This window comes from Paralichthys olivaceus, chromosome 11, assembly GCF_024713975.1.
Source record: "Paralichthys olivaceus isolate ysfri-2021 chromosome 11, ASM2471397v2, whole genome shotgun sequence".
NCBI classification, from domain to species: domain Eukaryota; kingdom Metazoa; phylum Chordata; class Actinopteri; order Pleuronectiformes; family Paralichthyidae; genus Paralichthys; species Paralichthys olivaceus.
In genome coordinates this window covers 3668098-3694389 of record NC_091103.1, presented here as the reverse complement: position 1 = coordinate 3694389, position 26292 = coordinate 3668098, and the positions used below count along the sequence as shown (strand labels likewise).

General features: G+C 42.2%; 1 protein-coding gene across 3 annotated transcripts; it reads right to left on the bottom strand.

The window, feature by feature from the left end:
* On the bottom strand, positions 1–25915 carry LOC109639371 (sorting nexin-19). 3 transcript variants are annotated; one of them, XM_020102795.2, is made up of 14 exons: positions 25714–25915; positions 24177–24465; positions 23838–24032; positions 22342–23550; positions 21867–22065; positions 21599–21699; positions 21382–21501; positions 21065–21189; positions 20453–20546; positions 20156–20315; positions 18700–18829; positions 5087–5271; positions 4755–4842; positions 1–2828 (listed from the first exon to the last, which is right to left on the bottom strand). In XM_020102795.2, exons 2-14 carry the CDS (start codon positions 24432–24434, stop codon positions 2705–2707), a joined length of 2988 nt encoding a protein of 995 aa, XP_019958354.2. In that variant the 5' UTR covers positions 24435–24465; positions 25714–25915; the 3' UTR covers positions 1–2704. The 3 variants fall into 3 exon arrangements, with proteins under 3 accessions (XP_019958354.2, XP_069391079.1, XP_069391078.1); XM_069534978.1 differs by having other exon boundaries at positions 24929–25727; XM_069534977.1 differs by lacking the exon at positions 25714–25915 and adding an exon at positions 25258–25381.
* Positions 25916–26292: the final 377 nt, after the last annotated feature.

The window sequence follows — 26292 nt, the reverse complement described above, 5'->3', positions numbered from 1 at the left end:
TTGGAAGTTTGAATAAATCATGTTTGGTAACTTTATTGTGTTGGCAAATGTGTTCAGGAACCACCATCCAGCATTTTAAAAGACTGTGACACAATCCGTGAGAGGAAAAAGGCGAGAGAGGGATTCACAGCGCTAATGCTAACACGACCACACGTTTTAGAGTCTGACGGACAACAAGACACAAACGTGAAAAGCAGTGCAGAGGAGAGAGGAAATTTAAACCTCAACATAAACTTGTGCAGAGTTCTCCTTAAAAACTCTGCTGTTCTACGTAACATTCAATATAAATACTTAAAGTTCTAAGTACAAAAAAAAAAAAGCACTGTGCATTTTACCATTAGGATTCAAACGTTAAACTACTGATCGAAGCAGGAAAGTACAGCCACATGACAAATACTGATCTGTTTTTATGATGACGATGCTTTAACATGATCCTTTTAACATTAATTCTTCTTCTTGCTGTTGCAGCTCGACTCTTCTGGATATTGCGACATATTAAATGATCACTCGTGTTTATAACAAAACAGTTGAGTTTACACAAAAAATACACAATAATCAACAACACAACGCCAGAACGTTCCCTGTTCTAATATTATACAGACTTTTCTTATTATAAGAGAAGTTGTTGCACATTGTTATAATGATTAAAATATTCAGTCTATGCAACACACAGTAGTAGCAGGATGTTTTTTTTTTTCTCTTATTGTCGTCAACTGCTTTCAGATTGTTTTGTGCAGATTAATATGACCACTGGAAAATCAAGACAAGATCAATATGTCGTTATAGCACGAAACAAATGATCGTATACTGTGAAAAGATGTTGTTAAAGCAGGGATGCACTGATTCCTTCATCACACAGAGAGAGAAAGCAAATGTACAATCCAACATACAACAACTGTAACACTTCACAATTAAAAGAACAGTAAACAGGTTCACCACAGGAAGCAACAAGTGGCTGCTCATCAGGGTCGATGGTTTCTCTGCAGCTGCACCACACCACGCTTCCATCAATCTGCCTGTGAGGCAAAACCCAGGGGGTGAAGAGCACTTCCTAATACTGCAGGTGGTTCCTCTGCATCAGCTCCTCACTCCTTCTTTTAAGGTTGGAAGGTTAAGACATTACTTCATATTTCCAACACATAAATAGGTTAATAAATACACCGACAAGGCAACACAGTGGAAAGAAACAGAGGAACTGGAGACGAGGATGCAGGTATAAGTGCAAAAACACTGGAATGATGAGTAACATTAAAATCTGACTTTGGTTTTCACCACAAAAGACAGAATGAAACATTTCACATGAATAAACTGTTTTAACATTTCAGAACAAAAGAGTGAGTGTGTGTGTGTGTGTGTGTGTGTGTGTGTGTGTGTGTGTGTGTGTGTGTGTGTGTGTGTGTGTGTGTGTGTGTGAGAGACAACATTAAGGTTACAAGTTTTCTGGTCATTCTTTATCCAAGTGGGACTGAAGAGATGATTGTTGTGTTACTACCACAAATAAGGCAATAAGAGAATAAGGCAGTTTTCATAAACATGAAAACCTTCATAGATTTGTTTACAGTGTCCGACAGATTGTGTGGCGACGCCACTAAAACCCTCTTCAGATGGTTTCTAAGTCGACTGAAGGGTGAGAGGTTAAATGTTTAAGAGTATAGAAATGTTGTGAATCATAACTGAGCCTTCACAGTCACCAGATTTCAAACCAGTCGAACACCAATGGCTGATCCTGGACCAGCTTGTTTGACAGCTCCCTCCTTCCACCACCACCATCAACATCATCAAAACACCAAACGAGAACATTTCTTTGGGACGGATGGAAACGAGAGAGTCACTGAAGCTGCTCTGGTGTCACATGTTGACCCAACGTCTTACCAAGACAATTTCTGTTGGTTTTTCTTCATCGCACAAAAGAATCTGCTTCTATGTCACTTACCAACGTTTTACGGCCTGTGGTTAACCAGCCTGCCAGTTCACTGTTTTACAGTAGCCAACAAAAAAGTTACTGACTGAACCTCTGTCAACAGCAGACGTCCATTTAGATATTAACTGCACTGTGGAACTTATTAAAAGAACTGGAAACTCACAACTCGCATGTTCTCTTCCTACATTCGGACAGTTGCAGTGATTCTGTCCCCTCGACAGGAAGTATAGCTCACGTCAGAATCACGGTTTACACATGAAGCTGAGATCAACAGCTAATTGTTGGGGTGATAAATCCTGCTTCACTAGATTAGAGAAAGAGTTGTGACCTTGTTTCCAGAGACTGTGGGAGGGGACCGAGTGTGAAAACCATCTGTAGTGAGTTTAGTCTGGACGGAGACAACGGACAGTGCTTTGCCACATGTTTGGATCTCACCGCACGATCGAGCACAAACACGTTGGATCAAACACAAACCAGGCGCTCTCGTGTAATTAATGCTTCTTCAAACGTGTGTGTTCGTATACAGAGCGCCTCAAGAGCCTCATGTCAATGCATCAACACATAATTAGAGACAGAGCAGACGGACCTCGGGAGATTAAAGTGGGGACAGACAATATTAAGTCTCACCAGAAATATTCACTCACACTGTGATCACAGAACGTTAGCAGAACAGGAGCAGCCTCGATGTCGAGCTGCTTTTCAGCTTCTCGTCTGAGCGGAATGTCGAGTCAGGACGATGAAAAACTAAAGCTGGATTTGAAGGTGTTCGAGTCGGTCGTCTCCTCAGGCCAGCGACTTCTCCGGGTTTTTAGAGAGGGTCTGCAGCAGCCTCCTCTGGAAATCCTCCTCAGGTATTTCAGGAACCAGGAACTCCAGCAGAAGGTCAAATATACAGTAGACCAGGTGTCTAAGAGAACAGGATGAAAGATCGAATTCAAAGGTGGAGGCAAAAAAAGGGGATTGCTTCACACTGTCAGACTGAGAGGGACCTTTTTATATCGCCTGGTCGTATTTTAATCATCCAAAACTGCAGGATTATTGAATTCACAAATAATTCAATAACTTAATTAATTCTGGACTCAGTTCAGCACAAAGATCACAGATCTCTAGAATTATGATGTTTAGTTATTACTTACACTAATATATATATATATATATATATATACATATATGAATGAATTCTTGAGTTGACCTCTAACCACCTCATTCTTATCACTTCATCGTTGAGTCCAGGTGAATGTTTGCACTGAATTTGAGAGGTTTCACGCTCAAGAGTGCGACTGACGAATGCAAAAAACCCAAAACACATTGCGTACAGCCCAGAGGCAAAACAACAAACTGAAAACAATATTCAGACAAAACATCCACCCAAACAAGGTGGTCTGAGATCAGTTACACTCACACTCTAAATGGCAAATTTCTTAAATGGGGTAAACAGCCGCCCTTTGATGAAGAAATCCTCCAACATACCACTGAAATGATGAAGAAGCAGAGCTGAGTGGTAACAGAGGGCAACAAGGGAAACGTGACGGCTTCTCGTTCCTTGTTTCGCGTCGTGATTAAAGGAAACAGCGTACGGTTTCAGTCAACAGCCTGTTGTTTAGCAGAGAAACGAGTCTTCGCCATATGATGCCGAGTGTGTTTCTGTCTCTGTGTGAGTGAGCTCACACTCTCCCCGGGCCACTTGATTAGATGCATCTGCTTGATAACAAGCCAGCTCCTCCATCAGCAAACAATGTGGCTGCGTCCGAGTGAACAAAGCACGCAGCCACATTCAAGAGGCTCATTCAGTTTGACATCAGAGGGGACATGACCTGTGAGGTGGGCGGATGCTGTGGTGTCATTATATTGTTCCTGGAGGTGGTCTCTCTCCAGCAGATCTCAGATTACTGCGGAGGCAACAGCACAGAGGAGCAGAGAGGCCAGAGGGAAATCACCACACACTTTTCTGTGAATGAATTCTGAAGTGAACTGGTAACTGTGTGTGACGACCTGCTTTAACTCCCGTCAGCTAAGAACATAAAGTTGAGGTTACAGTCACCGAACTGGAACAGTGGTCTCTTGGAACATGGAGGGTTGTAATGGAGTGAGTGTGTGTGTGTGTGTGAAGGTACTATAGAGATTTTCTTACTGACATTATTTCCTGGATTTATGATTTTGAATATTCTATTGGAAAGAAAACTGCACCAATTTGCCTCTAGAGAGTCAGAATTATGACGATGAGGCTTTAATGTCGGATCAGAGTTTACAGCTCGCTCTGTGAGACTGTACTTGGAGACACTGGTGTCTTGCTAACTCCAGCATGTTAACTTAAGCCCCTTTTCAACTGGTCAAAAAAAAAAAACCCCAGTAACATCTGTCTTCTGGCTGCAATGAGAATGGATACGATCACTACTCACTCCCGGTCAAATGACTCTGCTGAGATACAGTTAGCAGCTTTGGCTCCGAATGGGTGTGATGAAAACATGACGCCCTTTATTTTGACACAGACGCAGCACTTTTTTTCGGAGCTGCTGTGATGATCGTTGATCTTCTGAGCGGTTGCGTGTAAACAGCCATGAACGTTTCAATACTTTGTTTGGGAACAGCGTGCCACAGATATTCTCGCTTTGTGTCATGCAAAATGCAACACGAGCAAGATGGCGAGGTGAGAGAGCTTTTCAGTTTCTGATGCATCCGTGACGTCGAACACAGGGTGGGTAAAAAACAATACAAGCACCATCAACGCTTCTCACCATCGACCAACTCCATCTTGGCTACGTTTCAAAGAGGGAGGGACCCCCAAACTTGTGAGAATGGCGGCCATTTATTTGAAATGATAAAGTATATTCACCTGTTAATGTAGGGGTCCTGAAGAGAGTCCAGTGCAGTCTGCCAGCTGAGTTTGTACTTGTCTTGTCCCAACATGTCGGAGACCAGATCTGTAAAAACACAATAATATGGAGAGTTGGGGGAGTTGTCTGACAACAGAAATGTGAGGAGGACAACTTTATTCTGAATTCATTTGTACCAAAATGTGTCTGGGCACAGAGAGAGGCAAATAGAAGAAGGACAGATAAATATACACAACTCTGTGTTGAATGTGCTAATTGGCTGTCACCTGTTGTTCACGGTGGTTCCCCAACATTTTTCAACATTATCCTCAATCTCCGTGTGTACATGTACCTGGTAAGAGTCTCATCAGACAGTGTAGGGCTTGTTGTCTGGTGCTGTCCCTCTGCTGCTGGCTGCGTTCAAGCTGAGGGGACGTAGGCAGAGCTCCGCCGGGCCATACAGCCTCCTGTATGACCTGCAGGTACGCAACCCAGAAACTCGTGGATGTCAGGTTGGCTACGCTCACATCCAGCCACCTGAAATTTACAAACACACAACAGCGATTTCAAGTTAGTACCAACGTTCAAGATCAAGTCTGTTCTTCCTGTTACTCAAGTTTTAGAGACCTGTGTTTTTTAGGGGTTTGGGATCTGGGTGGGCCGAAACACTTCTCTCTGCAAATAAGTGCGTCTAGTGTCTCGTGACCTTGGCAACAGCTGATTAACCTGCTGACTTTCAGACAGTCTGCAAGTTCAGTGACCTTTTCATCATGCCTGACCTGACAAGTACCGACTGATCTTGTCCTCAGACCAGCCAATCCTTTTAGATGAAACCCGTGCCTCACTGCATTCCCACACAGATTTGAGTCCAGCCTATAGCACAGTCTGAATGCAGTCTCATACTGAGCCCAGGCCTTAGCATCATTTCAGATCCTGTGAGACTCCAAGACTTGCAGACACCCTGAAATGTTTAATACCATGCAGATGCTGTTAAGCAACATTGTTTAAAACTTCAGCGAACCAAGGACCTCCCTCAGGGCTTAATGTTCTGCTAAATGTTTGCTCACTTCATGTGGGCCCTAATAAAGTTATTTCATTAGCTTGTTCTGGCCATTTACCACTTTGCTCAGCTTTTTTCTCGGAGAAGCTTTGGATAAACAAGTTGTGCCAGCTGCCATTTCTGGCTTCAACGTGGATGCTTATTTTCATGGTATTTTATACTGCAAGGGAAGCCAAATTATAGATTGTTGTAAAAAAAAAAAGACAGACACTAAAAGTGTTTTGATTGTTCAACTTGCACAACTGCAGAGGAGAAGAAGGTGTAATTAATAACAAACCATCCACTGGTTCAGCTGTAAGAAGATTTAGTCAAGATTCCTTGAGCCATTTCTCAATCAAAAAAATCTGATGATGACTGAGGAGGTCACTGAAGTTCACTGAACTCACTGTCAGGTTCACAAAACAGTTTCAGGACTTTAACTTTGTGACACGGTGTACGATCCTGCAGGAGGTATCAATTAGAAGCTATAACGAGATGAACATGGTCAGCGATAATACTCAGACTGTGACATTCAAACCATGACTGACTGATATTAGGGCCCAAAGTGAGTCAAGGAAACATTCCTGACACCATCACACCATCAGCAGCCTGGACGGTTGACACAAGGCAGGTTCGCTCAATGGTTTTATCCATTCTGTTCTTTGCTGACAGGAGTGGAACCTGACGTGGTCTCTGCTGTTAGAGAACATCCACACGTGCTCTTTAATGTTATCTGAATGGGGCAAAATCTTGGAAACTAAAAACTGTTCATCAAATCTCTTCAGCTTCTATGATGACACCTCGGATTTCCTTCATTCCACTTCATTCACTTTCATAAACTACTTGACAATTAAATGTAATGTTGTCGTTTAGCCTCGATCTTTAGTGCAGACAGAAAACCTGAGCTAGCAATTAAGAGCTGTGGTAAACACACCATTAAAAAAAGTAATTGGTATCTATATAACTACTGTGTAATACTTGGCTGTAGGGGGGGGGGTCGTCTAACAAAGGTATGTTTTCAGCTTTTACAGGCTGAGGGAGCTGCGGGGATAATAGCTTAAGCATCTGAGTCTCATGAGTTCAGTTTTACTTCTGCCCAAAACATCAGAGCTCTTTTTGGAGCTTAACACGACACAGATCAGCGCATGCAACCTTCTCTGAATTCACTGTGAGACAAACACCTGAGAGGAAACACCAAAACTTAAACGCTACTTCCGGTGTGTTTCACTGAAGAGACAGAACATCAGATCCGTGTAAAGCCACGAGGAGACTGTATCACAGTAATACATGAAACACGTGTGTCATTATTTCCATCATGTTTTCTTTGAGGTTTAAGTGGCACTCTTTCAGTCACGTCATCTGGCTCAACCCGCTTCTTTTGCAACTATATCTAAGCAACAGGAACAACATCACACGCAGCTGCTTATCTAAAAGAAAACCACAAAATGCCTTATATTGACGTAACAGTTATAAGTGGCTGGATATAAAGCTAATGAGAGGCAATTAGTTTGATGAGTGTTATCTGCAGAGGTGAGTTCAGAGGAGTCGACTCAACAGATTCTACTTTAGTCGCTCTGTCGCATCCTGCTGTGTAGTAAACACCAATTAAGCTGTTGACTGCAGAAATTAAGATGATGTCAAGAAACACAAACAGACGCACAGACCAGAACCCACGCATCATTACTGTGCCCATATTTCCTGTACGTCTCTACTGCCACTTGATCCAACCTCGTTAATCTGCAATGAAGATTTTACAGTCAAAGTGTTGCTGTTCACATTTGTGGGTTGTATACAAGTTTGAACCGGTGTTTAAAAAAAACGATTTGACGTCCATATTGACCCACGTTTTGACCCAGTTGTTGACTGTTGCTGTAATTGATCTGAGAACATAGAGGATGACGTATTCAACTCAGCCCACAGACTAAAAGCACACTGCCCCCCCCCCTCTGGTTTCAGTGTTTTCACAGCACATTTTTAACAATAACACTGAGTCACAACCACTCAAGTTAGCAAGTCTCCCTTATAGCCTCATTTGGACGGGATTTATATTCCAGGGAGTTGGGTGAGATAATATTTCCATCCCCCTCCTCATGATCCATCAGCAGCAGGTTATCAATCTACAAATGGCAAGATGTGGTTAGTAATAGACAATATTCTGTTGCAAAATAAAAATCACTTGACCCGTGTCTGTTTTAATAGCATCTGAATGTACCAGAAAACCACCAGATATCTGGATGCGTAAATGAAACATAAATAGAGAGGGGGGGATAATATCAGACACATGTAGCCATAAAAGGATTAAAAGCTATAATCAGCATACACATTATCAAAAAATAATCCCTTCCCCTTTCCAGAATTAAATTCTATCCAAATGGGGTGAGACTATTAAAGGATCACTCTCAACAGACCATTCCGAGCAGGAAACTTTGACTTTGAACGTGACGGAGCACCACATCAACGATTACGTGGTTATTCCAAGAACACAGGATCTATTTGTCTTCCATTTGCCATGATGCGTATATCCAATGTCAACAATACAGCTCGAAAAAAATTCGAGCTCATTCCGTCATTGCTCTTTTTCTTTTTACGAGAAACTCGAGGTAAAAGTCAGAGCCAAAAGCAGCAGTGTTCAGACTGAGAAGCAGAGATAAAATTAGAGGTCAGTCAACGTGATGAGGTGCTAATTGTCTCATGTTCACAGCCAACACAGTTATAGACAGACGAGACTGCTGAGATTAACACTACATCAGTTTACATACAACAGTATACTACATTTGAATACATTACCAAGAGGCTGTAATCTAATCATCATGTGCACTTTACTTTAAAAGCAAGTACTTACTTACATTCTACTCAAGCAGACATGTTAATGCAGTAATTCTTCTTTAGTACATTTGTGTCGATTGATTTGTACTTTTACTTAAAGGTCCAGTGTGTAAGATTTACGTGAAAGGGAACTATTGGCAGAAATGTAATGTAGAATAATCCTCATGATGTATTCACGAGTTCGTTTCATCTAAATTGTATGAATTGTAGTTTTCTTCACCCCAGAAAAGACCCTTTATATTTAAATACTTTATATTTACATGGAGGGGACCCTCTCTACGGAGGCCGCCATGTTTTTTACATTAGTCCAGACTGAACAAACTAAACACCTTTTGAGTTTTTATGACAATTAAAGTCTACCACAGGTTCTTTTTCATGTTTGGAAGGAGAGGGTGAGGTGAGGGGTGTTCAGCTGCAACATGAAACACTAGATATCACTAAATTCTACACACTGTACCTTTAAAATGTTTGAGTACTTCCTCCACCGGGAGGTGGCGTGGTGGCGTTCGCATGTTCTCCCCGTGTCTACACCGGTTTTCTCCAGGTACTCAAAGACATGCAGGTTGGGGTTAGGATCATTGGATCAGAGGATAATAGTATATAGATAATGGACAGATGGACTTCCTCGACCAGTACCTTCTAGTAAGCTTATCGCAAACAGAACATGTCAATGAACTGTGGGAGGAACCTGGAGAACCCAGAGAAACACACACACACACACACACACCAGCGGAAGCAGAGATACAAGCAGATCCAATCCTTGGCAGGTCTGAACACCACAGATATGAACAGTTACTGCTGCTGTTTTACAGCCGTCTGTCCCGCTGTCTGAGGTCAGCTCTGTCTCTCTGTGTTGTGTTTGAGTGTTTGCCCGTACGGTATGTGCTGGGCCTGGTTTTACTGGGACACTTGTGGTGTCTTGTTTCCCCGTGGCCGGTCAACACAGACACGTGGCATTATAATAACCCCTCAGCCACAATTTAATCACACGTGGCCCACAGAGATCGACATTAATGCCACCTTGGCTCCATTCAAGTCACATTAATACTCAAACTGACAGGCGACCAACCCTGAGATGGTTCACACATGCACACACACACACACACAGTTCGGTGCTTGCAGCCAATTAGAGTTGACAAATTCCAAGTAATTCTATATGAGAGATTGTGGTCTGGTTCAGTCTCACATGGTGCAGCATTATTGCTTCCATGAAAACAAACAGCTCCACTGTCAACAACATTTTTCATGCAAGAGGAGAGTGTTTCACCAAAGTTCTACTCTCTGCCTGTGGGACTTACGGGGCTTAAAACAGAGCATTAAGTGTAACTGTTTAAAAGTCACACTGGTACAAAGATTTCGTTTGTAAGAGTATGCAAAATGTCTCAAATCTGGCTATAAAACATTAATCATAAAGAAAATTGTTGTGCAGGCGGTGACTGTCGCTGAGCCAAGGCCGCCTGAGTGAAAACACAGAGACATAGCCAGCTCTTCTCTCTGCTAGTGATTACTCCAGCTCCTCTGCAGGGCTTGCCAGGAAAGAGACATTTACAGTGCAGGTGACACACTTTAATCCTGAGAGGAAAATCCCCTCAAGCATCGCAACTTGAGTTTCCAAAGGTACGCAACAGCAGGGGCAGAAAGGAGGCAGTGCCGGGATGAGATCCCGGGGAGAGTTCGACACGAAATACATATCACGTACATATCAAAGTGGAAGAGTAGACCCTCCACTTGTGTTTGCTGGCTGTTCTTCATGGGTCCAGATGAATGAATGAAAGAATGAAGTACTGTACATGTTCAGTATTCCTGATCACAGATTGTATGAGGAAATTAAAGTATCAACATTAGTCTGGTTCACATCCACATTGATCAAACTTTTGAACCATACTTCTAGAAAACTGTGAAAAGCAAATATGAATTGTTCGTGTCTTTTTCCTTAAAGCCACCTCAGAAGTAGAGACCGTAAACACATACAGGGATATATAACATTTACCAACATCACAGTCTCCTCACCAGTCCACGAATGTGATGTTGAGTGACATTTTCTTCACATGCCTGACGTACATCATGGTTTACTTGTCTGTCTCCATCGAATGCTGCTCGATAGACCACCTCAGCAGATTTTTTTTCTAACATGTTGACTTTGTTTCAAAGGTTTTACAATGGTTGTTGGATGGAAACAAAAATTCTCATCTTCTTGAGAACCTCAATATGAGGGGCACTAACTGTTTAGCCCAAATAATTACACAAATATACATCCGGGATGTTTAACCTTATTCCATAGCAAAAAGGAATTTAAAGTTTGACATGTATTCATAACGCCCTTCTTTTACAAGGCCTCAGTTAGCACCATGTGTCCTCTGGAAGACACACCATGTACGTTTTGCCTCCATTAGGCATTTTTATTAAGGATTGTAAGATAAAGACCAGTTACATTTACAAGTGCTCAAGGGTTTAAATCAACTGATTAACTTAACAACTACTGGGCTCAGCTCCAACAATCAGCAGCAATAAAGATAAAGGGAGATGCTTCAAATACTTGGCAGGAAGTTGGTACCGTATGATGCAAGAAAACTCAAATCAGAATAAATCAGCTGAGCCGGCTTGAAACTATGTCTGTGTTAAGAGTCCACAGGGGTTTATTTCAGTGACCATTTATGGAGAACACAGACAAGTATAACCAGGTCACGTTTGAGCTAAAATAAGCCTACAGCCAGTTTTCAACAGACATACTTGCACAAGTGTGTCTCTGGAGACAGAAGATGAACCATGACTTTAGAGCGAAACATCTCAGAGCCCTGCCTCAGGTGAGGGGGTGAGAACACACCCCAGAGATGTGGAGGGGCCAAAGGGTCACTGAATGACTTCATCCCGCTACTGTCCTTATTTAAGACTCTGTGTTTATCATTTATCAAGCCCACTGCAAACATTCCAACAGTGCTTCGGGACTCAAGCACATGTCCTCCAACTAACGTTATCAAGTGTGTGCGCAAGCGAGGATTTCAATGTCGCTACAACTCTCAAACACTAAATAAGAATAAATAGACAGAGGCTGGAAGCACTGTGGCTGAAGGGATAAGTGTGTTTCACAACCTCCACAGGAAGTTACTCAGGTAATGACGTCCACGAGAGACGATTACGGACGTCTGCAACAGAAATCAATATTTATAGTTAAGAAATGCCTTCAGACACACTAAAAAAGGCTGAAACACAGCGTGAGATACAAGCTGTCTGAATCTGTCTCGTCAGGAACAGCCTGTCCGAGGATGTCTCACCTCCCCCTCTCAACAGAGGCTGGTAGACAGCTCGCACGCTTACATAACAAGCATCCTTTCCATCCAACACTCCTCCTCTGCTTCCCACCGATGCCAAATCTATCACGTATGACCCTGCCATCTGACCACCAGCACACTCAGCCTCAAGAGACTGTTTGCATCACATGTCTGTCATTAGGACCCACATGGGAGGACATAGCACCAGAGCAGAAGACTCTGGTATCACCTCCTCACAGTGAAAACAACCAGATGTTTTCTCCCGGGTCAAAGAGAGAGATCACAGTTCTGAGTCCAATCATTTAGAAGAGTAAGTCCCTGGATTCCCCTCATCGCTCTCACTGAGAATCATTAGGTCTTCACACTATAACAAGGCATGAGGTCTTCTGTTATTTTAAGACAAAATGAAAAATGATCTCTGACACTTGTTAAGTCAGGCAGAGTGTCAAAAGAGACGCCATGTCCACAAGAATACATTCTAGCAAACGGAGTCACAACTAGACTAAAACGAGTATTCTTCTCTCTCTGGAGAACAAGGTGTCGAGCAGACAAACAGGAGAATGATCCAGTTGTCGTGGGTAAACATCCGTAAGGATCTGCTCAACACATGACGTTTGCTGCTAGTGCTACAACTTTTGCAAAGATGACTTACAGGCCACCATTATCCAAAATTACATTTGAAAATAATCGTTAGTGCTGGAAGCTCAAAAAGAATCGATGCAATGGCCTTCCAGAACTACAACGCTGCAACAAAAGAAAAATAACCAAGAACAATAAAAGTAACCTACGCACTCAATTAAATGCCAGGACTCCACTGTCTGAAGCTGTGCATCAGAATAACAATAGAAACCTTGTTAAAACAAAAGAATAGATTCATTCAACAGAAACGCTTGAGTGCTTTTACTACTTTTTATACAAATCGTATTTGATGACACGGTTTTCACAATTTCTCTAAATCTTCTACATTCAAAAAGTATTGACTGTAATAACCAGATAAACATTCAGCATTCTTAGATTCAGCCGTCACACTGCTGCTGCCCATGCTTCGTGCATTCCAAAGCAAGCTGTCGACTCAGAGAATTACGAAAACACTGTGTGAGTGGACTCGTATAATAAATCAAAGACTGGAATATACTACTTGTAAAAGCCAGTGCAATGTTGTCTTTGGTTAATATGTGAGTTCAGACCACATCTTCTGAGTTCCCTCCAAATGCCATAATGTGGTCACGGGCTTAAACAGTGCAGCAGTGAGACAGAAACCACTTCCCCCAAAGCCAAACTACTCGTAGCTCCCTGCCAGTGAAACCCAAGCAAGCCACTGGATGTCAGATGGAGATGCCTGGGTATTAATTAACAGTGAAGCTGGAGCAGAGATGGGGAGAGCAAAAGAAAACTGATTTAGAGAGTGAGAGAGTTCTCTAAAGTCTGACAACTGTTGACAAGCTTCAAAGCCTCCATGCTCCCCTTCATTCTCACTTCCCACCACCTCATCAAGCTGTGAACTGAATTGTTTATGGAAGTGTTAATATGAAGTTTAAGGGAGTAAAAATAAAGGATCATGTCATAGAACGACAGGTGCAGCTACAGGCTGGCAGAGCAGAGGTGATCCAGCAGAAAGCCCTGTTTGCTTGGCCTGTGGCGATGCTGGCTGTAGCTTTCTTTGTGAAGGTGACCAGCGGTAAGTTGAGCCACAGCAAGTAAAGACCGGCTGCAACACTCAGTCTGCAGAAGCTTTGAGCCCCGGCTGCTGCATTAAGAGCTGCTCACCTGTTCATTAAAATTCAGTGAAGCTCCAGTCAGCACATAGAACCTGGACACATCTGAGCCACATTCAGACAAACAGAAACAAAGATATATAGATCATTAGCACCTGTGCATTAACCAGGTAGGTGGAGTTCTACAAATCTCAGCCCGTCAGCAGATATGATGACCACACAGGACAGGACCATTATATTGTATCGTCACTGACACAACTCTCACACTGTCTGTGATGTGAAATTGAGTAATTATACCGACTAATCTTTGCCTCGAGATGATCACCGACTGAAAGGAAGGACGCCTTACGTTTACCAACACGTTTTGGGGAAAAAAGAACGTTGAGTATCCTTAGACATGTTTGTGATGTTGTCACAAAGTGGCTGTTCTCTGCTTCATCTAGACACAGTTCATCTAGACACTGACAACAATCTGGCTCCAGCTGGATTTTCCATCCAGACTGCCGTCTAAGGGAAAAAGACTATACTGATCTTGTCCCACTTTCCAGTCCATAAAAATCAGACATCTCCCAAGCGAGAGCTTCACCTTGGACCCCGTTTATAGGAGCAGAGAGCCGGCATTTCCAGCCAGATCTGTCCCAAGCACACACAAGATTTGGCCACCGAACATCGGGTCCTGGTTTCGTCTCTCGGACAGAAGCACACTCCTTCTTTGTTCTAAATTAGATTCTGGGACAGTTGCATTCTGTACAGCTGTGGACTGGCATGGTAAAGCTTCCATTTCCCTCCAACTAACAACTGTCACAATATTTGACATATCTTTTCAGTCCCAGTACAAAAGAATCTGGATCAATTTATTGATGAGAAAAATGGACCAAAACAGAAAACAAATCCATTTCAAAAACCAGTTGTGAGCAGTAATGTACAAGGAGGTGCCTTTTACAACATAAAGGACAAAGAGGAAGCAAAACCACTTCCTCCACTGAGATCAGCAACCGGGAAGTAGGTTATATATAGTTTGTTAGTTTGCTTGTTTCAACATTTAATAATTCATGGATCTTGATGAAAATAATCAGGTACATTAAGGGAACTGATATCTACGAGTTTGTAAAATATGGTGCAGCTTGAATGAAGATACTCTACAGAGTCTAGTTTCTTCAAAGTGTCTTATCATCCCTGAAGTTCAGCTGAAGAACCCTCTTGGATCAGAGGTGAAACGTCTTTAACAAACACGAGTCCAGTTGCTGACTTACACTCATACAGCCTCTGAAGATGCAGTGACCCTGATGACTGATAATCTTCACAGACAGTGATGGGATCAGTCATTAGAATGAAGTGTTAAATATTAGACCTGATGGTGGCTCTGGATGAAACGACAAGGAACCTCCAAAGACAGTTCAATTCATCCACGTTTCATTCTGCACCCTGAAGCTGGACCCACCATCACTGCTGCCCCTGCAGCTAAACTGTTGTTAGGCTCAGCTTCGAATGGACAAATATACTATAATAGCTACATCTTGTCCTTTGTGTTTCTCAATTAGATAGCGTGCGGTCAGATATTCCCAAGCATTGTTCTGGTAAACATCATTAAACACTGACATATGCTAACATTTTAAACACATCATTCTTTTTACTCCCTTTGTCCATTTACAAGAGAGTGTTTTTAAATTGGGCTTTTGTGTAATTATAATTTTTATGTGCGGCATTTTTCTGTTTTTTGTTGCATTTCTCTTTTACGTAACCATTTACTCCATGCCTGGACAGTTTTATTGTTCATTTGTTTTGTTTTTATTTATTGATGGTTTTGTTGTAGATGGTAAATGGTCTGTATTTATACACGTTTGTAGTCTTGATGAACACTCAAAGCACTTTACAGTACAGTTTTCTGCCATTCAGCCCCATTTATACGGTGCACATTCTTCTTATTCTTATATACTGGCAGCTCTCTTTCAAAGAGAATGTCAGGGGCAATTTGGGATCTTGCCCAAGGACACTTCCCATAGGCTGGGATCGAACCTTCAGGTTAAAAGGATTACCCACTCCACCACAGTGGTCTATATATCACTTTGCATTTGAAAAAAACTATAAATGAAAAGAACTATTTTGGTCATGTGGTGTTTCTATTACCAGCAATTCATGGCATCTTGTCTCCTCTGCACAGAGAAACCAGTTGATGAGAGCAGATACCTGCCACACTGAGAGCTGTCACTGCAACGTTGACAGACTGCTGCCTAATATAGATGAGGCTAAACAAAAGTACAAGGTCGTTCATGCTTGGCCGGTGGAACTTCTTAAAATAGAGGGGCCTGGCATCAATGTGAAGCAATTATATTCTGATACCGACACCCCAGGGAACGTGAGGTCACAGCACGAACAGTAGAACCTGAGAACATTGTCTACATGTTCAGTTTACTGGCAGCAGGAGCTATACCTTACTGTGACAAATGTTTGCAGAGTTTATGTCAGGCATTCTCTTAAGGGCCAAATAGTGCAGGCATGCATGTATGCACATGGACTCATATTCAAAAAGCGAGAGCAAGCTTGCTTAATCAGATTATGTTTCTGTTAAGCGATTAACAACAGCATGGCAAGAGATGCCATTGATTTTTCAAGACATAGACCTCTGTAAGGAATCATGGTTGCTTTAATATATCAACTCTTTTGACAATATGAATTGTATATAAGCCTCTAAATATATATATATATATAAGTCCCCGTGGCTTATAAACAGCTCTCTCTCTCTCTCTCTCTGTGGAATCTCCGCTGAGAAACACATGTCTTCATGTCCTGACCTGGCTGAGGATACAAATTCCTCCTATGCAGAAGTTTCCATTGCATGTTTTGTTGCATGAGAACAAGCCTGTAAAAGCTCTTTGAGAAGACAGAGTCAATCAGAGGCAATGGACGTGAGGGGGGAGATAACAAATGCACTGTTATGGCAGCATCAGTCAGGTGGTTGTGCAAATGCAGCTGACATCTGCTCATAACCAAGAATAGGAAAAGTGAACGTATGTGTAGAATCTCAGTGAGGTTTTCTCTCTGTAATATTCAAATATCAGATTTTAATCATCATTTCTATTAAGTTTGGCAGTTACGGTTGTTTAAAAATGGTGGATTGAAGTGACTTTGGATTTTCAGCAACTGATTAGCCTGCAGCCTTGGCCACAAGAGGGAGACAGATGAATTGGTGCAACATCATCTGTGATACTGAATAAAACAACATCAATAATTATCGCAGTATATTTTTCATCAACAGTAATATAAATGAAGTACAATATCTATCAATGTAATACTCATGCATTGTGTAAACATAACGAAGAGGTACAGTAACACATAATTGATGTTCTGCTCTTGAAGGAGCACAACTTTCACTTGGGAACAAAAATTAGCTTAGAAACTTAAATGTTTAATGTGATAATAATCAAATGATTTGAATTTTTGATTTATTTATTGGCCTTATCGCCGCCTAATACAGGCATAGCACTGGGCTGTTGTAGAGAGGTTGTCTCCAGGCGGACTATAAATAAAAGCTGCTTTAGATAGTAGCCAAAAGAAAGAGATCATGCTCGACCAGACAGAACCACGTTGGAGCTAAGGTAACTTTTTGAGATGATTTCTGTAGCTTCCTGAAACAGAGAATCCCACAACCATCCTCACTTCATGAGGCGTCAAAAGATGAGATGAGACTATCACCAGAAATTATGTGTTCTGAATATAAGAAAAAACTTGATCACATCCATTTTTCACCAAAGATAATACTGCTACAACAAATGTGCAAGGTTTCGCTTGCATCAGTCCAAGAACACCATTAGTTTGATATGTTTCCCATTCGACTGATATTGAGCAGATGAGGAGGAGTATACAACCACCATCTTTGGTCTTATGGACTTTTCTTCCCAGGAATCTTTATCTGGTTCGTCTCTCTTAAAACATGACTGATCACACACCCTGGGAACGACTCTGCAATACATGGCTGGTAAAAGAAACATCTGAGCTACTCTATTAAGAACGCTGTCATTGCACCCAGACAAAGACACACAGCAGAAAATGGCAGGATGGATTTAACAATAATAACTCACAGTACTATATATCATTTTTGCCCTACACAGCCAAGCCAAAGGATATCGGTACAGATGGATTCAATTACTTGACAATTATTTTATGCTCCTCTGCTCTTTCCTAATCACTCACGTGAAGAATAAATCTTTATAAAAACCTGCTGAATTCATATTCATGTTCCTGGATAAACAGAGAGTCGCTGCTTCTGCAACAATGACGTTAAAACACTGCATTACGTCATAATATGAGCTAGCACCCCTCGTCTCACTATTTCTTCAGAAAAAAACGACAGCCGCATTTATTTACGTTATTTTTCACAGTGTTTAAATACGTCTCTCAAACACAAAGTAAATTTCATGACTGTTCAGATCCTTCTGATTAGTTTTGCTGTTAATTGTTGACGTGTCAAGTGAGCGCAGGTCAGTGGGGGAGTGAGGAGGGAGGACATGCAGCAAAGGTTTGCGAACGCACGCATTGGGAAAAATATACATACATTTAAAAATCCCAGACATAGACTACTCCTGTGAGTGTGCAATGTTGAAAAACTGCCAAAAAAAAAATCAGGCTCTCCTTCACAGTCTATTGACAGTCCATGTACCATGTGTTCTTCAACCGAATACTGACCAGACATACTTTACAGCTGAGCGCAGCACTGAAGAAGTACAGGTTTTTTTGCTTCATAGAGAAAACGGTCTCGTCTTAAAGGTATAATTCACTGAAAAGTGAAAATGCACTCACCATCTACCTTCCACTATGCCAGTGGAGGGGTGGGTGAAGTGTTTGAGTCCACAAAACACTTCTGGAGTCTCAGAAGTTTGAACTGGTTTCGAGTCGAATATGAATTTCGGGGCTTGCGGACACTTGGGTGACACCACACAAGCAGTATGGATTCTAATTCAGAGGACCACATGCAAGTGCTGCATGCTAGCTAAGTTACTGATGAGAACTAGCTTAGTTCTAATTAAAAACATTTTTTGTCTTCTGAAATTCTTCATAAAGTCAGTTATTAGACATTAGTCAGTGAACTCATGTTTTTCAAATACATGTGGCACGTCACCTGTTAATAAAGGTCCCAAACAGCATCCGGATGGTCCTCTGAATGTTCTCAGTGCACAGCCAGCTCCACTGCTCCTTCATCAGCAGACACAGGATGTTCAGAGCCACCTCGGCCAGCGCCGTCTCAGAGGCTGTGCCCACGACATGAGACGAGACACAAAAAACACAATGTTCTGTGTCACTCCGCAAACTAATACATTAATTACTGTGTTAGACAGATTATAATATCAAGATGTCATTTGTTCAGTGTGCATCTGATCAACAGTCTGGTTCAGCTGTCACGTCGGCTACTACATGTATTTATCAATACTGCCCTCCTGTGGCAGCGAGGGAGAAATGACTGATACTGATGGTAGGTGATTGTTGCTGTTCAATCAATTCAGGGGAAGTTTTGCTCCCACTGCTAATTTCTCTCAGTCTGTTTTCTAGTATGTTAGCAGCAGTGGCTTAGCTCGGACTTGACCCCATTCAACCTGACGGAGTTTGAGAGGATCTGCAGAAAAAAATGGAAGAAAATCCCCAAATAGATGCATACATCAAAGTGATAAACTTTTTTTACTTTTTAAAACATCCTGTTGTCATAATGGGATGTTGAGTAAATTCAACTGGACAAAAATTATTTAAATGATTTAAGCATAAACCTTGAGTATTACAAACAAATGTTCTACTTAGTCACACTTTCATATGGTGCGGCTGTCGTCCCCTCCAATGAGTCAAGTTATATAATGCTTAAATGTAAAACATAATTCCACACATATAGTTTCCATCAACAAAGATGGGTGTTCTCCAGAGTCGTGCAGAGTCCAAACTGGGTTCAAATGCACTCTGACTCATGTCACTGTAGCGGCTGTTAGTGGAAACTTGGAACCAGGTCTATCGCAACAAGTCAATTCCTTTGCTTTTGTCTGTGCAGCTACAGCAGCATGCCAAAGGTTGCCAGATATAAACCTGGTCTGGTGAGTCTGATGAGTGACTGCGAAACACAAGCTGGTTTCGATCAGAAGGGGGGCTGCTGTAATTGTGATCAGATGGTGGATGGAAACTGGTGAATGTAGCAGACAGGAAAGAAGGAAGACACAACAGATAGTGAGTCAGTGTGCTGGTCCGACACGAAGGAAAAACGAAAGCAGACAAGCCAGAGTGACTCAGATGAGCAGACACGATGATTGCACAGATAATGAGGAGGGGCCGGGAGGTCAGTGGATAAGACTGAGTGTTTTAAATATTTGATGGCGAAATGAAAAATACAGAAAATTGCTGCCCTTCTCCTTTAAGGCTCAAGAAAAATTGGGGATTTCAGCTTAATTAAAATATTTGATCAGTCAGTGGACGCAGCAGAGTATAAGCAGTAACTCGGCTACATGTGGTGTTGTGTTGGCAGTTGTCATGACCTGTGATGATAAGGTTTTTTTTTACCAGGAGTTCCCATCCCAATGATCTAGACTGTGTGCTCTTACCACGCTCCTGACTCTGCCTTCCTCTCAAGCTGTCATCCAGATAGCCTCTGAATTCTCTGACCACTGGACTCCCCTTGGTCTCCGACTCAACTCTGATGGACAGTTTTTCTTGTTCAGTGATAAAGGCTTGCAAATCTTCCAAGGACATCCTGTTGAAAACCTTCGACAGAACAGAAAAACATCAAGTCAACCAGCAAACAAAATGCAACAGAACTGAGCGTGTGATTGTGTAAAATGTAGTTCCTGTAGATTTGAACTAATGATGAAATATCAGTGATGCGAATGTCAGATACTTACTGTGCTAGTTTGCTCCCAACTGAACAAAACTGGTGGTCTGATGTCAGAGCCGTTCACAGAGGGACTGTTTTTACTACTGAACTTCAGACGAGACCTGAGAGTAAAAAAAAAAAGGTTTCACCAGGAAAGATAAAATCAATATTGGAAAATCAACATTTCTGTTGTTCTCTTTTTTTTACGTTGAACAAAGAGCAAGGGGTTCAAGACGTGATTCCTCACAGGCTTCCCCCTCAGAGTCACTATTAATACTTCTTCATTAATAATAAAGGTGAAACTGACGTTCACAATCTCCTCTTCAGTCATCGTAATGTTTATTTGGGGACAGTGACCTTCGACAACTAAATTCTAATAAGTTCACCTTTTCCTGTTTCCGGCACGGAGGCGTGACAATGCTGGCAATTTCTGCAACTCCCGTCTCAACCTGACCCGACCAGGGAAACATACTGAGTGTGTTTGAGTTTCTAGCACGTGTGGACAGGAGGTTGGTGTGGGTGTTTCCTATTGTTTGCATTCCATTTTATATTTTTAAATTGAAAAGCCCCTTGTAGTTTTGTGTTTTGAAAGGTGCTTTATAAAAAAAGGTTTGTTATAATTTATTATTATTATTATTACTTGCTCTTCTTGTCCAAACTTATTTTCCAACCATCCACCTCTCCTTCGTTGTCGTCTGTGGGGCTTTGAGGTTCTGAACGAGGAAAGGCTGTCTTCAGGGTGTCCACAATGGCATTCACCACAATCTACACACAGAAAACACACACTTCAACAAATCCACTATGACCCCAGCAGAGGGTTAGACCAGCATACATGTTGTTATCGTGTCTTTACATCATTGCCTCAATGTTCTGATTATAGTAATGACTAAGAATAAACAATGTTCTTATTGTGAAGTCAACTACAATTTTACCACGGTGGAATATTCAGGATCAAACCTTGTCTATGCGTGACACAATGAAAGGTTTCTTCACAAAGGCGATCCTGGCATCTGTATTGAGAGCCAGAAACTCCTGCATCTCCTCACTGTTGGCTATTTCAGGGATGGCACAGAGTTGCTGAAACAGAGAACAGAATAAAGCCATGTAGAAATGTTTGTGCATACATATACAAATCCTGAATTCATATAAAGTAATAAAATATCAGCCCACCAACCTTCAGAAAGGTTTCTAGCAGTCCTTTCCGGGCCTCAATCTTGTCACTGTCCATGTTCCCAAACGGCATGTCTGGGAATATTTTCTTTGGACCTTTCACACCTAAAGCACAGTAAGAAAACAATAGGATTAAGGTTGTTGGTTCAAGAAACAAACACAAATCAATTATCTAAACAACGTCCGGTGATTAAATGGCAGGTGCATGGATTTCTCCAGACCAGACAAAGATACATAAAATAGAAAAAAAGGACAGACTTCACTCCTCCTACCTTTGATGAGTTTCCTTAGGTCTGTTTTCTCCTCCAGTCGTGTTTGCAGGTTGAGAAACTCGCTGTATCGTCTGTTGACCATGTGATAGGCTACCGGCTGAATGCGAGAGGGATTCTCACAAGTTGTCTGAAAGACTTCGGCATCCTCGGAGCCGGACAGGATGCTTCCTGAGTTCTCAAAACCCATGGCTGTCTCATACTGAAAACCAACACGACCAATTGTCAAGCTTAACATTTTCTGTTGATTCCAGTCAAAATGTATATTGTTCGCAACATATTGGAGTTTGTGACACAGTTTGTAAAATTAAGTTATATTATATTCATGTAAAACAAATGCAGTTAACAGTTTGTGTCCAAAAAGCCAATATTAGAAATAAATTCTGATACAAATTGTTATATTAAAAATCAGCATAAAGCATTAATTGGAGAATTGTCCTTTTCTGATTAGTGAAGAGAGGAAGTGGACACCTCTTACTTTGATAGTGTATAATGTGTAGGGGTGTGAGCCAGTGCCTCTGTGCTCCTTAGCTGTGATGGTACCAGTGATGCGGAGGTTCTGAATGATGACTGGTCCATCTGGGCTGCTGAGGGGCTCGAAACTGAACGATGCCATGGGGGAAGTGACCTGCAATGGACTGACTGCAGTCAGTTCATTAGAGTTACCCAACCCAGTCTGTTCTACGCCCAGGAGAAGCTCTCTGGTTGGGTTTACTGGAGGGGAGCTGGCCAGGTCCTGGGGGCTGTTGACACTAGGAGTCCCCTCTGATGCCCTAACTGATGAGGGGCCATAACCATTAGGATTTTCTGAATTCACCAATACACTTGGGCAGGAGCCGTCTAATGGACAGGGACAAATGTCCTCCAAGTCCACACCAATGTTGTTTTCAGCAGACGTGGTATTTTCTTTGCTTCTGTCATCCAGACTCTCCTCTTGGCCGATCATGACCAGTGAATCAGTGGAACTCTGTTTATATTCAGCCGAAGGAGAATCCAGGTCTGAATCAGTTTCCTGGTAAAATGGGTTTGACTTGCTCCCTCTCATGTAAATCTCTAGAAAGGGTCGAGTAGTTTCTTCTTCTTCTGTGTTATTCTGTGGACAGTCCAACTCGTCTGAGTCAAAGACGTCAAAGGCAGCCAGCTCAGCCACCTCTGCCTCAGGGACAATTTCCGTCTGTGCTCCTGCTGGAGGAATTTCCGTATTCCTTTGAGGAGCCTGTGCTGTTTCCTGTAGAGCAGGGAGATCAGATTCATCTGTTGGTGGTGACGGTAGTGGTGGGGACGGAGTCAGTGGCTCTGCTGCAATGCGTTCCTGGGGTTTGCTGGATCTCCCAAATATTTCAATTATGAGGAAGTTTAACCAGTCAGGGTCAGACAGTTTTTCAATAAGAGGGAGAAGAACATTGCAGGTGATTAGCTCTCCAACAACAAACCGTCCAGTTTGGGACTCCAAGTGCGGCGATGGCACCAAAACATGCAATAACAAATCTACAAATGCTCTGGTGTAGTTGAGCTCCACTCTGTCACTGGTCATGGCAAGATGAGGTGTGGTAAGACCGGAATAAGCTTTCCACAACAGCTCGCTCTCACGATTCACGGCCATCTGCTGCTCGGTCACCAGCTCCTTAGCTCTGATGTAGTCCTGCAGGTGGCAGCCAAACAGATCGAGGATCCTCTGGGTCAGCTCCTACAATGATTTGAAAAGTTGTTTAGAAATTATAATGAAAGTCGTCCATGAGTAAATGTTGGTTTCTATTCATTCTGTTTCTATCATTACGAGTGTAAATGTACAATTCTCAAAATGCCTCTCTACTTCTTTGATGGCAATTTGGTTTAATCTACGACAGAATGTGTTTAAAAAGTGAAGGAGTCTGAGGCAACTGTAAATGTAAACTTATTGTTTTATCAATAATATGAATCCACCTGCACACACACATATATTTACACAACACAGAGGAATTTACATTATAGTACCTTTCTGTCGACATGTCTTGCACGAGTTTTCAGTTCCATCGCCATAGAGATCATGGCCTCGTTGACCTCTGTCTCAAAGCCACTCTCAGAGGACACCGTGGAGTACCAGGAGGTGACAAAGTCCCTGATGATTTTCCTCACTGTGTTGTGGATCTCCTGGTCCAAGTGTTGATCAGCCTCCACAGACGGTGGAACCTGACATTTGGCAAGGACAGAATGAGAATGACGTGATACAGGAACTATAGGAAGTTTATTTCCCAAAAGAGTATGACGGTTAAATGTATTTCAACCATGTAAAAACCAATTAAATGGTTACAAAGCAAAATACCAGAACAGTACCTGCTCCAGTGTGATAAACCTCTCCAGATGAACCACACTGTTGGAATCCAGGAGTGCCTGCGAGCCAAGCCAGCCACCGAGCACCACCAGCAGGCTGGTGAACAAACAAAGCAGCCAGATGTTGACCAGCAGGTGGAACAGAACCAGCCATGCCAACACCACACCAAAGCCCAGCAAGCTCCTCTGTCCCAACACCTCAGCCATGGCACCATCCACGCTGTTACCGTCTTCTGGCTTGTCGACGTCAGGAAGGGACATGGAGATGGAACATGTCAGAGCCACATCACACCTTGAAAAAAAAAAAATCAGGCATTAAAATACGTTTAAACAATATTCTGCTTTGTGTGTCCTCTTGCACAGCTGTCTTTGTGAGGACCAGTTTGAGCCTACAACCTACAGAGTGAGGACATTTTGGACAGTCCTCGCTTTCTGGACCACCTTTAATGGACTGTGTGTGTGAGTGTGTGTGAGTGTGTGTGCCGCAACTGTGTGTTCTCTTTTAGCAGCAGATGTTTGTGTTTGTGATGATGTGTGTTGAGTAAAGAGAAAATGTATAAACGTTGTGCATGAAGTTGTTTCTTTCTTTTTGTCTCAGGGAGTTCGCTCAGTAGATCCTGTTCCTTCATATATATGCATTCAGAATGTTATTGTCAAACATTTCCTTTAACGTCTTCTCAGTACTTTTGTGTTGTTATTCCATAAATTAACTCTTCGCTGTGATTCTGTGATATTTTGTTTTGGTTCTCACTTACTGTTCATGCTGTCTTTCACTCTAAACTTCCTTTGGACCCTGTGGTACATTCGGTTTTGAAGTCAACCAGATGTTTATGCTAGCAGCTAACGTCGCTATCACGATGTCTGACTAGTGTTTACTGGTGTTTCATCCTCCTCGGCCAGTGTTCACTTCCATCAACCTAACTTTCTCAAACAGCTCGGGGAGGTGTTTAGCAAACGTTAGCTCCACACAAGCTTGTTTGCTCTGCACCAAACCCCGCCGATAAATGTGACCATTTACTGTTGAGTTGTTTACATGACAAACATCCGCTTCTACGACCCGTTAATCCTCTCGTAGTTTCCTCACCCCGTTACAAAAAACTCTCTGGACATTTGGCTAACAGGTTAATCCCCCAGAACAACACGATGTCCACTTCACTGTGATGTTGACTGTGTACGACTTACTCCCTTCCATGAGGTTTGTTAGACGTGTGAAGGGACTAGATGCAAAAGGCTCAGTCGAAATATTAGTAATTTGTTTCTATCACTGTCCAGTATGTGCCGAAGTGAAGACAAGACGCCGTGGACTTGTCAGAAGTCCGTGATCACGTCCTGTGTGTTGCTATAATCAGCCAAAGCGCATAACAACCGCAAAATTGTGAAGTTTTTGGCCGAGGACTGGTGGCGTCGGAATATGACTCGTTAGCTAGCATCACCGTGACATTACAGGCTGCACCGCGAGGACGCTTCACACACACACACACACAGACACAGACACACACATGTCAACAAGAAGACAAGAGACAACCGAGCTGTGTATCACCTGCAGCAGCTGTCTCAGGACGCAGCTCCCGCTTCCGCTGCGGTCCGCTTTGTTTACTTCCGGTGTCGTGACGTAACTTCGAGCGTCGGCACAGCGCGCTCACGTGGCCCGAGTGTTTTGTGAAAAACCGCAGGTTGAAAAATCAATGCGCGTCTATTCGCGTCGTTACGGTACAAGGTGCTGGGAGCAGATAAACACCGACAAATCAAATAAAGTGTAATATTATATATTATATATATATACAATTAAAGGGAAAGTCAACTCAATTTACTTTCATTACTTGCTCTGAATATTATTCCAGACAAATTCTTAATCTGTGATGAAGAATTTTCACCTCACTCTTGTTCACGATGACCTTCACTGTCTGGATGAGTGTTGAGAAAATGAAACGTAAAGTCAGCTCAGTTTTCATTACAGCATTCATAACTTGCTATTATTGAAAAATAATCTCAAGAGGTGACAAAGTGTGTGTGTGTGTGTGTGTGTGTGTGTGTGTGTGTGGTACAGCTGCAGATATGCCAAAATGAAAATGGAGTTGATTTATATAAAAATAAATATTTCCTTTGTCATTATGGTGTT